We start from the raw sequence: 16049 nt of genomic DNA on the forward strand, positions 1-16049 counted from the left end.
AAAGGCATGAGGTAGGCAATAAATTGAATAATTACAGTTTAGCAGATTAACACTGGAGTGATAAATCATCAGATGATCATGTGCAAGAAGAGATACTGGTGTGCAAAAGAGCAGAAAAGTAAATAAATAAAAGCAGTATGGGGGTGAGGTAGGTAAATTGGGTGGGTAGTTTACAGATGGACTATGTACAGCTGCAGCGATCGGTTAGCTGCTCGGATAGCAGATTTTTAAAGTTGTTGAGGGAGATAAAAGTCTCCAACTTCAGAGATTTTTGCAATTCGTTCCAGTCGCAGGCAGCAGAGAACTGGAAGGAAAGGCGTCCAAATATAAATATATGGACACGCAATATCAGAGCGGCAAAGACAGATACAGTAGAATAGGATAGAATACAGTATATACATATGAGATGAGTAATGCATAGAGTAAGATACAGTAGAATAGGATAGAATACAGTATATACATATGAGATGAGTAATACGTAGACTAAGATACAGTAGAATAGGATAGAATACAGTATATACATATGAGATGGGTAATGCATAGACTAAGATACAGTAGAATAGGATAGAATACAGTATATACATATGAGATGAGTAATACATAGACTAAGATACAGTAGAATAGGATAGAATACAGTATATACATATGAGATGAGTAATACATAGACTAAGATACAGTAGAATAGGATAGAATACAGTATATACATATGAGATGAGTAATGCATAGACTAAGATACAGTAGAATAGGATAGAATACAGTATATACCAGAGGTGGGACCAAGTCATTGTGAGATGAGTAATGCCAGATATGTAAACATGCAGGAGATCCACGAAGGAAAGACAGTGATGGTGCTCAGTGACGTTGTTGCAAATGGTGGGTAAAATGGTAAAACGTTTGAGTTCATTTTGTCCTGACATGGTCACTTTGTCTACTGTTTATTGTCACGTTGGGATGCAACCTTTGTTTGTTGTCATTTTTTAATACATTTTTTATCATTTTACCCCCGTTTTTTACTCCCCAATGTGGATCTTGTCTCATCGCTGCAACTCCCCAATGGGCTCAGGAGGCGAAGGTCGAGTCATGCGTCCTCTGAAACATGACGGGACTGTGCTTTCAAACCGCGCTTCTTAACACTTGCCCGCTTAACCCGGAAGCCAGCTGCACCAATGTGTAGGAGGAAACACCGGGCGACGCTTGGCCAATTGTGTGCCGCCCTATGGAACTCCTGATCACGGCAGGTTGTGGTACAGCCCGGGATCGAACCCGGGTGACGCCTCTAGTGACGCCCCTAGCACTGCCATGCAGTACCTTAGACCGCTGCACCACTCTGGTCTACAGTGACACCTCTAACACTGTGATACAGTACCTTAAAACGCTGTGCCACTCGGGTCTATAGTGACGCCTCTAACACTGTGATCTAGTACCTTAGATCGCTGTGCCACTCAGGCATAACCTTTTTTTAACCAATTCTGATGGTTGTTAAAAGTGGAATTTTGACATTATTACCGTTATATCAACACACTTAACACTCCCAACACTCCCAACTATAATTCTCTTTGGCACCGTAGACATCTAGTGACCACTTGATTCCATGTGACCAAACATTTCTGAGGCTGAGTCTCAAATAGTCGCCTGTTCCTTTTAATAGCCGGGCAATAGCACACATAGCAAATACATTTTGGGTCTAAATTAAAGGAAATACAATTATAGTTTAATTACATGTTTTAAATAAAATGTCCATAATATCTGCATTAATACGAACGAGCTCCAAAAATCTCTGAAACTGGAAACACTTATCTCCCTCACTAGCTTTAAGCACCAGCTGTCAGACCAGCTCACAGATTACTGCACCTGTACCTAGCCCATCCATATTTAGCCCAAACAACTACCTCTTTCCCTACTGTATTTATTTATTTATTTAGCTCCTTTGCACCCCATTATTTCTATCTCTACTTTGCACATTCTTCCACTGCAAATCTACCATTCCAGTGTTTTACTTGCTATATTGTAATTACTTCACCACCATGGCCTTTTTTTTGCCTTCACCTCCCTTATTCCACCTCACTTGCTCACATTGTATATAGACTTATTTTTCTACTGTATTATTGACTGTATGTTTGTTTTACTCCATGTGTAACTCTGTGTTGTTGTATGTGTCGAACTGCTTTGTTTTATCTTGGCCAGGTCGCAATTGTAAATGAGAACTTGTTCTCAACTGGCCTACCTGGTTAAATAAAGGAGAAATAAATAACACATAATAATACATAAAAATGTAGGAGCAGTATAGACCTAGTCTGTTCATTATATACATCTACATGATGTATTATTACACCATGTAGGAGCAGTATAGACCTAGTCTGTTCATTATATACATCTACATGATGTGTTGTTACACCATGTAGGAGCAGTATAGACCTAGTCTGTTCATTATATACATCTACATGATGTATTGTTACACCATGGAGGAGCAGTATAGACCTAGTCTGTTCATTATATACATCTACATGATGTGTTGTTACACCATGTAGGAGCAGTATAAACCTAGTCTGTTCATTATATACATCTACATGATGTGTTGTTACACCATGTAGGAGCAGTATAGACCTAGTCTGTTCATTATATACATCTACATTATGTTTTGTTACACCATGTAGGAGCAGTATAGACCTAGTCTGTTCATTATATACATCTACATGATGTATTGTTACACCATGTAGGAGCAGTATAGACCTAGTCTGTTCATTATATACATCTACATGATGTATTGTTACACCATGTAGGAGCAGTATAGACCTAGTCTGTTCATTATATACATCTACATGATGTATTGCTTCACCAAAAATAAAGGGAAATTATTATATTTTATACTAATACAATTGCTCAGAGGAAGAGATTTAGTTCAACATGTATTCTCAAAATGTAAGGGTCTGAATTATTGCCACCCATGTTTTAAATACTCCAGCAACCTCCCCTTGGGAGGATAACTACACTGAAATCTTTTATAAGATTAGAGAACACATTGGGTGGGATTTTGATCATTCCTCCATACAGAATCTCTCCAGGTCCTTGATTTATTTAGTCTGCGCTTATGGACTGCCCTGTTCAATTCAAGCCACAGGTTTTCAATGGAGTTCAAGTCCGAAGACTGAGATGGCCATTGAAAATTTTGATTTTGTGCTCAATTATCCATTTATTTGTGGATGTTGATGTGTCTTGCTGGTAGATCCACTTATGGCCAAGTGTCAGCCTCCTAGCAGAGAGGTAACCAGGTTTTGGGCTAAAATATCCTGGTAGTGGGTAAAGTTTATTTATTTATTTTATACAGTCATTTTTGCTCATCTTTATCAAGGGTATCAATGACTAGGTGCTTATTTTGATATCTAGTTATTTGACTGAATCAGGAATACAGATGTGGAGTAGATGTAGAGTTTGTTTTAAATTCTCATAAAAAATCTGAACTAATCAAACAACACTTGTTGCTCTTTGTACGTGTTGATATAATATTCATATTTAATGGAGAGGAAAAAAACGTTTCCCTAAACTGCTTTATAATATTATAATTCAATGAAGAAGATAAAAAGTGTTCCCTTCTCAACTGCGTTTACTCCCTCCAGACAGCAGATGGCGATATGTGTCTTTCAGGCGATGTTTCTAGTGTGACGTATAATCTAGTGGACGGAACGCTTCTTCAACAACTGCAGCCATCTCGGTAGCTCGCTAGCCAACAAAGTCGGAACATTCAAGTTATTTAGACAATTTCGTGGTTTATTTGCCACTATGATTTAAACATACCTTTGTGGAAACAACCAGCTACCCCATTTAATATTTACGTTGTAAGTCAACTAGCTTGCTGGTTAAGTTAGCACTAGTCTAGTCGCTTATGCTAACTAGCTATTATCCCCGACCATGAGTTCACCTAACTACTCTCCTCCTGATAAAGAAGAGGTGGTCTGCTGGATGGAGAAAGAAGCTCTCGTCAAAGAGGAGGAGGAAGAGGAGGATGTTACAATACAAAAACAAGTAGAGTATGAGACTGTTACCGTGAAAGAAGAAAAGAAAGACGTTACAGAGAAAGAAGAGGAAGACGCGTTCAGAGTGAAAGTGGAGGAGGATGTTACTGTGAAAGAAAAAGTGAAAGATGTTACAGAGAAAGACGCCTTCAGAGTGAAAGAGGAGGAGGAGGATGAAGTGAAAGAAGATGAAGACGTTTTTGGAATGAAGGAGGAAGAGGGGGAGATTACTGTCACATTAGAGGAGGACGAAGAAGAGAAGACTGGAGAACTGATTAACACCAGCAAATACAGTGAGTACTATCTTATAAAACAGGGACATTGATCTGATTAACACCAGTAAATACAGTGAGTACTATCTTATAAAACAGGGACATTGATCTGATTAACACCAGTAAATACAGTGAGTACTATCTTATAAAACAGGGACATTGATCTGATTAACACCAGTAAATACAGTGAGTATTATCTTATAAAACAGGGACATTGATCTGATTAACACCAGTAAATACAGTGAGTACTGCCTTATAAAACAGGGACATTGATCTGATTAACACCAGTAAATACAGTGAGTACTATCTTATAAAACAGGGACATTGATCTGATTAACACCAGTGAATACAGTGAGTACTGCCTTATAAAACAGGGACATTGATCTGATTAACACCAGTAAATACAGTGAGTACTATCTTATAAAACAGGGACATTGATCTGATTAACACCAGTGAATACAGTGAGTACTATCTTATAAAACAGGGACATTGATCTGATTAACACCAGTAAATACAGTGAGTATTATCTTATAAAACAGGGACATTGATCTGATTAACACCAGTAAATACAGTGAGTACTATCTATAAAACAGGGACATTGATCTGATTAACACCAGTAAATACAGTGAATACTATCTTATAAAACAAGGACACAAACGCTGGAGTTGTTGAACTAATGTGTGATTTTCAAAAGGGCATTCTACACTTGAATATGTTTTTGTACTGTATGAATTGTTCATAACTTCCTCCAGTGATTTTAACTTTTCCTGTTGAAAAGTGATATATAAATACAGTAAAGTATAAACACACTAAAGGGAAACAAATAAATGTTTTGACCAAAATAGTGTTTTTTTTAGACAACTGCAAACTAGAAGGAGTGAGTGATGTCATAGTAAGGCCTTCAAGGAGTTGGCTTGATGGGAAGTCGTGATGTCATCCAATAGGCGACTGATCTTCATGTGAATATTCATTATTATTTTTAAAATCATTCCTGTTCTGTCAAGTTGGTTGTTGATCATTGCTAGAAAGACATTTTCAAGACGATTTAAGTCCAAACTGTAACTAGGCCACTCAGGAACATTCAATATGTCATCTTGGTAAGCTCCTCCAGTGTAGATTTGGCCTTGTGGTTTAGGTTATTGTCCTGTTAGGACAGTTTTTTGTATTCAGATCTCTGAAATGCACTCTACCTACGTAACATTTAGTTTCCTTATATTACGCTGGGAAAACAGTTTTCATGGGCACAGAAATCCTCAATAATTTCAGAGTTTGCTAAATCCAATGGTTCTAACCGAGAGTCACCTTAACTTTATTTACAACACCCAAATCGATACTGTCATTAACGCGGTTCTTCAATAATTACACATAATTCTTAATACTGTAGCTGTTTGGTTACGGTTACATGTTCAACTATCATCAGCAGATCCAGGAAATCATTTTCTGAATGACAGTCAAATCGGGGCAGCAGGTAGCCTAGTGGTTAGAGTAACCGAAAGGTTGCAAGATTGTAAAAATCTGTCGAATCCCTGAGCTGACAAGGTAAAAATATGTTGTTCTGCCCCTGAACAGGGCAGTCAACCCACCGTTCCTAGGCCGTCATTGTCGATAAGAAGTTGTTCTTAACTGACTTGCCTAGTTAAATAAAGGTTAAAGAAAAAAAAGACAAACATCACGACATGCAACAACAACCAAAGTGCTTCTTCATTCATTACTCTGGTAAAGACAGTTATGCCGTGCTCCACGTTGGATCCAACATCCCTAACAAATGGATGTTTATAATGTGTTATTGTCGGCTTGATTACAGTAGGGTCTCATTAGTCTGTTTGGACACGGAGATACTTAGCTCATAATGTGTAGAGAACTGTTCCTTGATGGATAGGCTATTGTACAACACACAGAGCTATTTTCCTTTATTCAGGACATTTAGAATGACAACACATTACAGAGTAGCCTAGTGTATTATAGTCCTAGGTCTGTTGTTGTTTGGTGAAGTTATGGGTCCTACAGTAGGTCTATGTTGTTGTTAGGTGAAGTTAGGGGTCCTAGGGTAGGTCTGTTGTTGTTAGGTGAAGTTATGGGTCCTACAGTAGGTCTATGTTGTTGTTAGGTGAAGTTATAGGCCAATTTGTTAAACACTTAATGTACAAACCCTCAGTTTCAGGCTGATGGCAAAGCTAGCTAAAGAGCATTTTACTGGTTGAAGTGTTTTATAAGTATAAAGCAGTTGATTTACATTTACATTTTTTTACATTTAAGTCATTTAGCAGACGCTCTTATCCAGAGCGACTTACAAATTGGTGCATTCACCTTATGATATCCAGTGTAACAGCCACTTTACAATAGTGCATCTAAATCTTTTAAGGGGGGGGGGGGGGGTTAGAAGAATTACTTTATCCTATCCTAGGTATTCCTTAAAGAGGTGGGGTTTCAGGTGTCTCCGGAAGGTGGTGATTGACTCCGCTGACCTGGCGTCGTGAGGGAGTTTGTTCCACCATTGGGGTGCCAGAGCAGCGAACAGTTTTGACTGGGCTGAGCGGGAACTGTACTTCCTCAGAGGTAGGGAGGCGAGCAGGCCAGAGGTGGATGAACGCAGTGCCCTTGTTTGGGTGTAGGGCCTGATCAGAGCCTGAAGGTACGGAGGTGCCGTTCCCCTCACAGCTCCGTAGTCAAGCACCATGGTCTTGTAGCGGATGCGAGCTTCAACCGGAAGCCAGTGGAGACAGCGGAAGAGCGGGGTGACGTGAGAGAACTTGGGAAGGTTGAACACCAGACGGGCTGCGGCGTTCTGGATGAGTTGTAGGGGTTTAATGGCACAGGCAGGGAGCCCAGCCAACAGCGAGTTGCAGTAATCCAGACGGGAGATGACAAGTGCCTGGATTAGGACCTGCGCCGCTTCCTGTGTGAGGCAGGGTCGTACTCTGCGAATGTTGTAGAGCATGAACCTACAGGAACGGGCCACCGCCTTGATGTTAGTTGAGAACGACAGGGTGTTGTCCAGGATCACGCCAAGGTTCTTAGCGCTCTGGGAGGAGGACACAATGGAGTTGTCAACCGTGATGGCGAGATCATGGAACGGGCAGTCCTTCCTCGGGAGGAAGAGCAGCTCCGTCTTGCCGAGGTTCAGCTTGAGGTGGTGATCCGTCATCCACACTGATATGTCTGCCAGACATGCAGAGATGCGATTCGCCACCTGGTCATCAGAAGGGGGAAAGGAGAAGATTAATTGTGTGTCGTCTGCATAGCAATGATAGGAGAGACCATGTGAGGTTATGACAGAGCCAAGTGACTTGGTGTATAGTGAGAATAGGAGAGGGCCTAGAACAGAGCCCTGGGGGACACCAGTGGTGAGAGCACGTGGTGAGGAGACAGATTCTCGCCACGCCACCTGGTAGGAGCGACCTGTCAGGTAGGACGCAATCCAAGCGTGGGCCGCGCCGGAGATGCCCAACTCGGAGAGGGTGGAGAGGAGGATCTGATGGGTCACAGTATCGAAGGCAGCCGATAGGTCTAGAAGGATGAGAGCAGAGGAGAGAGAGTTAGCTTTAGCAGTGCGGAGCGCCTCCGTGATACAGAGAAGAGCAGTCTCAGTTGAATGACTAGTCTTGAAACCTGACTGATTTGGATCAAGAAGGTCATTCTGAGAGAGATAGCAGGAGAGCTGGCCAAGGACGGCACGTTCAAGAGTTTTGGAGAGAAAAGAAAGAAGGGATACTGGTCTGTAGTTGTTGACATCGGCGGGATCGAGTGTAGGTTTTTTCAGAAGGGGTGCAACTCTCGCTCTCTTGAAGACGGAAGGGACGTAGCCAGCGGTCAAGGATGAGTTGATGAGCGAGGTGAGGTAAGGGAGAAGGTCTCCGGAAATGGTCTGGAGAAGAGAGGAGGGGATAGGGTCAAGCGGGCAGGTTGTTGGGCGGCCGGCCGTCACAAGACGCGAGATTTCATCTGGAGAGAGAGGGGAGAAAGAGGTCAGAGCACAGGGTAGGGCAGTGTGAGCAGAACCAGCGGTGTCGTTTGACTTAGCAAACGAGGATCGGATGTCGTCGACCTTCTTTTCAAAATGGTTGACGAAGTCATCTGCAGAGAGGGAGGAGGTGGGGGAGGGGGAGGAGGATTCAGGAGGGAGGAGAAGGTGGCAAAGAGCTTCCTTGGGTTAGAGGCAGATGCTTGGAATTTAGAGTGGTAGAAAGTGGCTTTAGCAGCAGAGACAGAAGAGGAAAATGTAGAGAGGGGGGAGTGAAAGGATGCCAGGTCCGCAGGGAGGCGAGTTTTCCTCCATTTCCGCTCGGCTGCCCGGAGCCCTGTTCTGTGAGCTCGCAATGAGTCGTCGAGCCACGGAGCAGGAGGGGAGGACCGAGCCGGCCTGGAGGATAGGGGACATAGAGAGTCAAAGGATGCAGAAAGGGAGGAGAGGAGGGTTGAGGAGGCAGAATCAGGAGATAGGTTGGAGAAGGTTTGAGCAGAGGGAAGAGATGATAGGATGGAAGAGGAGAGAATAGCGGGGGAGAGAGAGCGAAGGTTGGGACGGCGCGATACCATCCGAGTAGGGGCAGTGTAGGAAGTGTTGGATGAGAGCGAGAGGGAAAAGGATACAAGGTAGTGGTCGGAGACTTGGAGGGGAGTTGCAATGAGGTTGGTGGAAGAACAGCATCTAGTAAAGATGAGGTCAAGCGTATTGCCTGCCTTGTGAGTAGGGGGGGAAGGTGAGAGGGTGAGGTCAAAAGAGGAGAGGAGTGGAAAGAAGGAGGCAGAGAGGAATGAGTCAAAGGTAGACGTGGGGAGGTTAACCTCTAACGAGCCTCTACCCCGGATCCGGGAGCACCCCCCACCCCCCCCCACACTGATTAGCATCGCTAGCATAGCGTCACAATTAAATAGTAGCATCTAAATATCATTAAATCACAAGTCCAAGACACCTAATGAAAGATACAGATCTTGTGAATAAAGCCACAATTTCAGATTTTTAAAATGTTTTACAGGGAAGACACAATATGGAAATCTATTAGTTAAACACGTTAGCAAAAATCACCATTTTTCTTTGTCCACCATTTTCTCTCAACACCAGTAGCTATCACCAATTCGGCTAAACTAAGATATTGATAGCCACTAACCAAGAAAAAACCTCATCAGATGACAGTCTGATAACATATTTATGGTATAGGATAGGTTTTGTTAGAAAAATGTGCATATTTCAGGTAGATATCATAGTTTACAATTGCACCCACCGTCACAAATGGACTAGAATAAATACATAGAGCAACGTGTATTACCTAATTACTAATCATCAAACATTCGTAAAAATACACAGCATACACTAATCGAAAGACACAGATCCTGTGAATACAGACAATATTTCAGATTTTCTAAGTGTCTTACAGCGAAAACACAATAAATCGTTATATTAGCATACCACATACGCAAACGTTACCCGAGCACTGATTCTAGCCAAAGAGAGCGATATCGTATCATCGCCAAAATATATTAATTTTTTCACTAACCTTCTCAGAATTCTTCAGATGACACTCCTGTAACATCATATTACAACATACATATACAGTTTGTTCGAAAATGTGCATATGTAGCCACCAAAATCATGGTTAGACAATGACAAAAGTAGCACAGCTGGTCAGAAAATGTCGTGCACCATATTAGACAGTGATCTAGTCTTATACATAAATACTCATAAACTTGACTAAAAAATATAGGGTGGACAGCGATTGATAGACAATTTAATTCTTAATACAATCGCGGAATTACATTTTTTAAATTATCCTTACTTTTCAATACAGGTTGCGCCAAGCAAAGCTACATCTAACAAAATGGCAATAAATGGGCGATAAATGATAAGGATGTTAAGCTTGAAAGGGCTGGTAACTGTGACAGCATGGAATTCAAAGGAGGCGATAGACAGATGGGTAAGGGGAGAAAGAGAGAATCACCACTTGGGAGAGATGAGGATCCCGGTGCCACCACCCCGCTGACCAGAAGCTCTCGGGGTGTGCGAGAACACGTGGGCAGACGAGGAGAGAGCAGTAGGAGTAGCAGTGTTATCTGTGGTGATCCATGTTTCCGTCAGTGCCAAGAAGTCGAGGGACTGGAGGGAAGCATAGGCTGAGATGAACTCTGCCTTGTTGGCCGCAGATCGGCAGTTCCAGAGGCTACCGGAGACCTGGAACTCCACGTGGGTCGTGCGTGCTGGGACCACCAGGTTAGGGTGGCCGCGGCCACGCGGTGTGAAGCGTTTGTATGGTCTGTGCAGAGAGGAGAGAACAGGGATAGACAGACACATAGTTGACAGGCTACAGAAGAGGCTACGCTAATGCAAAGGAGATTGGAATGACAAGTGGACTACACGTCTCGAATGTTCAGAAAATTAAGCTTACGTTGCAAAAATCTTATTGACTAAAATGATTAAAATGATACAGTACTGCTGAAGTAGGCTAGCTAGCAGTGGCTGCGTTGTTGACTTTGATTGAAAGTGTAGCTGGCTAGGTAACCTCGATAGCTGGCTAGGTAACCTCGGTAACTGGCTAGATAATTAGTCTAAACTACACAATTGTCTTAGATACAAGAACAGCAAAGACAACTATGTAGCTAGCTAACACTACACTAATCAAATCGTTCCGTTGTAATGTAATAGTTTCTACAGTGCTGCTATTCGGTAGAAGTTGGCTAGCTAGCAGTGTTGACTAGGTAGGAGAACGGCAGCGCGGCGGACGAAAATAGCTGGCTAGCTAACCGATAATTACTCTAGACTACACAATTATCTTAGATAATTATCTTTGCGACAATAACACAAACATATTAAGCAGGAGATTCAAACGAGCCTTACAGTTATGATCCAAAAGTAGTGTGAAATGCACTCATAAGCAACCTGTAAATAGATGCTATTTTTGCTGTCAGCCTATGAGAACTCCCCTGTGTTTTCCCCCACGGTGGTGAATAGACACAGAGCTTAATGTGAGTTTCCTTGAGTAGTACTCCTGATCTTGCGCTGTAATATTCAGAATACATTGTGGAAAACTAAAATCTTTGCTCACCATTTTTGTTCCAGGCAGATATACTACATCCATAACTAGTGGTTTCCTCATTAGCCGATATACTACATCCATAACTAGTGGTTTCCTCATTAGCAGGGAGGTGTTTCTGCAATCAAATTGTTTGTGCATCGCCCTCGTGCCGCAATTTTAGCAAACACATAAAGGGACCTTTTTTGGAGATAAAAGGTCGTCTGGCACACTGCTTAGGATTTGACTGTCTTAAGACAATTGTAAAATAATTTAACAGACCTCTGGGCATCACCTTTTACCTCAAATAAACAGTGGAGTTGTGGTGTTGTGGGCCTTTAACCGTCTGACTTTGTTGTTCACACAGGAGAGAGATGTGACTATCGTGGAATCTCTGGGGAGCCTCAACAGCCTCATGATTCTGACAGGGCAGAGAAGAGTCTCTCCAGATCAGAACTCCTCAAGAAACACCAGCAGAGACCCACAGGGAAGAAATCTCACTGCTGCTCTGACTGTGGGAAATGTTGCAAATCTTCATCAGAACTTAAAATACACCAGAGAACACACACAGGAGAGAAACCTTATAGCTGTGATCAATGTGGGAAGAGTTTTACTATATCTAGCCATCTGACTGCACACCAGAGAACACACACAGGAGAGAAACCATATGGCTGTGCTCAATGTGGGAAGAGTTTTTCTACATCTAGCCATCTGACTGTACACCAGAGAACACACACAGGAGAGAGACCATATGGCTGTGATCAATGTGGAAAGAGTTTTGCCAAATCTAGCCATCTGACTGCACACCAGAGAACACACACAGGAGAGAAACCATATAGCTGTGATCAATGTGGGAAGAGTTTTGCTAAATCTAACCATCTGACTGCACACCAGAGAACACACACAGGAGAGAAACCATATAGCTGTAATCAATGTGGGAAGAGTTTTTCTACATATGGCTCTCTAACAAAACACAGGAGAACACACACAGGAGAGAAACCATATAGCTGTAATCAATGTAGGAAGAGTTTTTCTACATCTGGCTATCTAACTAACCACTATAGAACACACACAGGAGATAATCCGTGCTGTGATCAATGTGGGAAGAGTTTTTCTACTAGCTATCTAACTATACACCAGAGAACACACACAGGAGAGAAACCGTATAGCTGTGATCAATGTGGGAAGAGTTTTTCTTCTTCTAGCTATCTAACTATACACCATAGAACACACACAGGAGAGAAACCATATAGCTGTGATCAATGTGGGAAGAGTTTTACTTGGCCAAAAAGCCTGAATATACACAAGCGGACACACACAGGGGAAGAGATACTCTGATAAAAGATTTCTGATTAAACATAAAATACATGAAGGAGTTGTTTCATGATATCAATGAAATAATGTCACAATGTAGAATGGTTTAACATTGTAGTAGGAGTATTTTAATGATGTCACAATGTAGAATGTTTAAACATTGTAGTAGGAGTATTTTAATGATGTCACAATGTAGAAGCCTAAACATTTGTCCCTGTTACACTTCCCAAGTTGGTGACACACTTGAATCAAAATGCAACACTTCAAAATGTAATGATCTGTTTTCTACAAGTTGTTCTCTAACCAGGGATATACACGTTACTCCCAGATTCTGTGTGGTTTTTGAGCTGTTAGTTTTAACAGGACGTGCAACCTCATCTCCCTTCTGTCACACAATTGATTTCAACATGATATCGTTGAGTGATGACAAATAAGTGTTGCGTTCCTTCGTTTTGCGACCCCTAAATTTAAATGCATCACTCCCAAATGTAGCTGGCTGTCTTCTGCAGGTTGTCCTCTAACCAGTGAGGTAAAATGTATCTCCCATTTCCATGTGTTTTTTTTTAGTTTCAACAGCAAGTACAACCTGATTTCCCCCCTAATCGATATCAATGATTTATTGCTACTTGTCAAAAGAACAGCGTTTCTGATGCTTGTGCAGTTTATAAGGAGCTTGTTTAAAAAATACAAGTAATGTGATTCTTGTGGCAGTTTGTGTACATAGCACATTTTATGTTTAGGTTTTCAATATATCACAAACTGTTTCTGCATATTGGTTATTGATTTAGATTTACATTAAAACTGTGTTTTGACATTGGGGCTATTCCACCGAGCAAAATGTCAATGAAAAGAAGACTATGCCCGACGTCCAATATTTGTTCGGTTGTAGTTAAAAATATGTATTTTCGGGTCATTTTTTAAAACAACGTGATTTCAACGTACTTTCAGTAGCCGAGTGGTGAGAGCGTTGGGCCAGTAACCGAAAGGTTGCTGGATTGAATCCCCGAGCTGACAAGGTAAAAATATGTTGTTCAGCCCCTGAACAGGGCAGTTAACCCACTGTTCCTAGGCTGTCAAGTTCTTAACTGACTTGCCTAGTTAAATAAAAAGTGGACTAGAGTTCTTGAAGCTAGTGAGTTTTCGGATTCTATAAAGAAAAGAAAAAATACGATATTATTATTTAGAATTTTTTTCCCCCCTGTCTTCAATTGTTGACAGCCAGTAGACACCATGTTTATATTGGTGAAGCAAAAACTACAATAGAAATAACTTAAAATGTATAACTTTAAATTAAACCATTCATTTGAACTCATGACTTGAGTGATTAAAGTAAACCAACGTTTTGGAAATACATAACACCATCTAACCAGCCAGCTAACATTAGCTATATGCAGTTATCTTAGCCAGCCAGCTAACATTAGCTATATGCAGTTATCTTAGCCAGCCAGCTAACATTAGCTATATGCAGTTATCTTAGCCAGCTAACATTAGCTATATGCAGTTATCTTAGCCAGCCAGCTAACGTTAGCTATATGCAGTTATCTTAGCCAGCCAGCTAACGTTAGCTATATGCAGTTATCTTAGCCAGCCAGCTAACGTTAGCTATATGCAGTTATCTTAGCCAGCCAGCTAACGTTAGCTATATGCAGTTATCTTAGCCAGCCAGCTAACGTTAGCTATATGCAGTTATCTTAGCCAGCCAGCTAACGTTAGCTATATGCAGTTATCTTAGCCAGCCAGCTAACGTTAGCTATATGCAGTTATCTTAGCCAGCCAACGTTAGCTATATGCAGTTATCTTAAACCAGCCAGCTAACGTTAGCTATATGCAGTTATCTTAAACCAGCCAGCTAACGTTAGCTATATGCAGTTATCTTAGCCAGTCAGCTAACGTTAGCTATATGCAGTTATCTTAGCCAGCCAGCTAACATTAGCTATATGCAGTTATCTTAGCCAGCCAGCTAACATTAGCTATATGCAGTTATCTTAGCCAGCCAGCTAACATTAGCTATATGCAGTTATCTTAGCCAGCCAGCTAACATTAGCTATATGCAGTTATCTTAGCCAGCCAGCTAACATTAGCTATATGCAGTTATCTTAGCCAACCAGCATTAGCCTAACCAGCGTAGCCAACTAGTACGGTTATGGTCAGCGAGACCAACTACCGGAGATCAATCAGAACCCAACTAACAGTAAGCCAACGTGGAAAAAGTTACAAAACTCCCGTAGTCTAATTCACAGAAAACATGCTGAAAAGTAGTGATGGGGAAACAAAGCTTCCTGAATCATTGGCTCTTTCCAGCCAATTGTGTCCAAAATAGGTTCATTACTCCAGGCTTTGAGCGACACAGAATTTAGAACAGCCACATTTTATAGATGAAGTCACACGCGTAGCAGCGTAGCCATTATGTCATATATTAAACCACTGGCCGTGTTCGAGAGCATCAACTCCATGCTGCGTTGTGGGTAAACGGTGACTGGCTGACTGATTTATAAATAACAATGAGTAGTTATTTATGATGCAAGGTGATTTGTAAATTAGTCAGTCAGCAGCCACCTGCACTGTCGGCTGCAATGTCGAACAAGCCCAATACGAAACCAATCAGGTGTTCGACGAAATTATTCTTCAGACGTCATTGATCACGTGCTGCTGATAAAGTGACACTGCTTTGAATTATACCGTTTAGCGACTTCAGTACATGCCTCATAATTCCAGTCTCAAACTTAACCCCGTTCCTGCTGAAGAAGAGAAGGTCTGCTGGATGGAGAAAGTAGCTCTCGTGAAGGAGGAGGAGGAGGAAGAGGAGGTTGTTACAATACAAAAACAAGTAGAAGGTGAGGCTGTTACAGTGAAATAATTATTATTGAAGAATATAACACATGCCTCATGAGCTTAGTTCAACTGTTTACCCCATCAGAACCCCAAATAAGCTTTAGAAACAATGTAAACCAACACTGTATAGCCTCAACATGGTTAAAACTATAATGTTGATATCATGGATGGTCAGTCCTTGCATCCATAGTCTGTCTATGAATTTGAGAGTAGTTACATTTCTCCAGCCCCATCCATCATCTTATTACCAAAACAGTGGTGGAATTACAGCTTTGTTATTGGTTGAACTGCAGGTTGGTTGATTGATTGTTGTGTCGCTTTTTTAAAAGGGCAACCTAGTTTTTAAACAAACAAAATGGCTGCCCAGAGTCCTGAGCTGTGTTAGAATACTCATACTAACTGCACTATTTGTGAAGTAAATTGAGTATATAGTCTGCTTATTGGTCATAGTATGATATAGTTAGTATGCCAAAAGTTCCCGGATGTCGTTCTAAATTCGCCAAAATATGCCATGTACACGCAGTACATTAGGGCCCAAAATGCAATTCTTCAGGAAATGGGCGTGGCTTCAACGTTTTCAGATTAGAATAAAATGGGGGAAAATATGCAGCCGAAGT

General features: G+C 41.5%; 1 protein-coding gene across 1 annotated transcript; it reads left to right on the plus strand.

Moving 5' to 3' along the window:
• The first annotated feature begins 3711 nt into the window (after window positions 1-3711).
• LOC120035305 (glutamic acid-rich protein-like) lies at window positions 3712-12946 on the plus strand. The gene is made up of 3 exons (XM_038982093.1): window positions 3712-4303; window positions 11654-11715; window positions 12908-12946. The coding sequence occupies exons 1-3, from the start codon at window positions 3907-3909 to the stop codon at window positions 12944-12946; spliced, it is 498 nt and encodes a 165-aa protein (XP_038838021.1). The 5' UTR covers window positions 3712-3906.
• The last annotated feature ends 3103 nt before the right edge of the window (window positions 12947-16049 follow it).

The sequence above is a fragment of the Salvelinus namaycush genome, unplaced genomic scaffold, assembly GCF_016432855.1.
Source record: "Salvelinus namaycush isolate Seneca unplaced genomic scaffold, SaNama_1.0 Scaffold102, whole genome shotgun sequence".
NCBI lineage: Eukaryota > Metazoa > Chordata > Actinopteri > Salmoniformes > Salmonidae > Salvelinus > Salvelinus namaycush.

Bases quoted from the DNA above. Each gene is read 5' to 3' on its own strand.
- LOC120035305 (XM_038982093.1), top strand. From the start codon at position 3,907: ATGAGTTCACCTAACTACTCTCCTCCTGATAAAGAAGAGGTGGTCTGC. The intron at 4,304-11,653 runs GTGAGTACTATC...TTGTTCACACAG, and splicing joins GATTAACACCAGCAAATACA to GAGAGAGATGTGACTATCGT. The intron at 11,716-12,907 runs GCAGAGAAGAGT...TTCTCTAACCAG, and splicing joins AGCCTCATGATTCTGACAGG to GGATATACACGTTACTCCCA.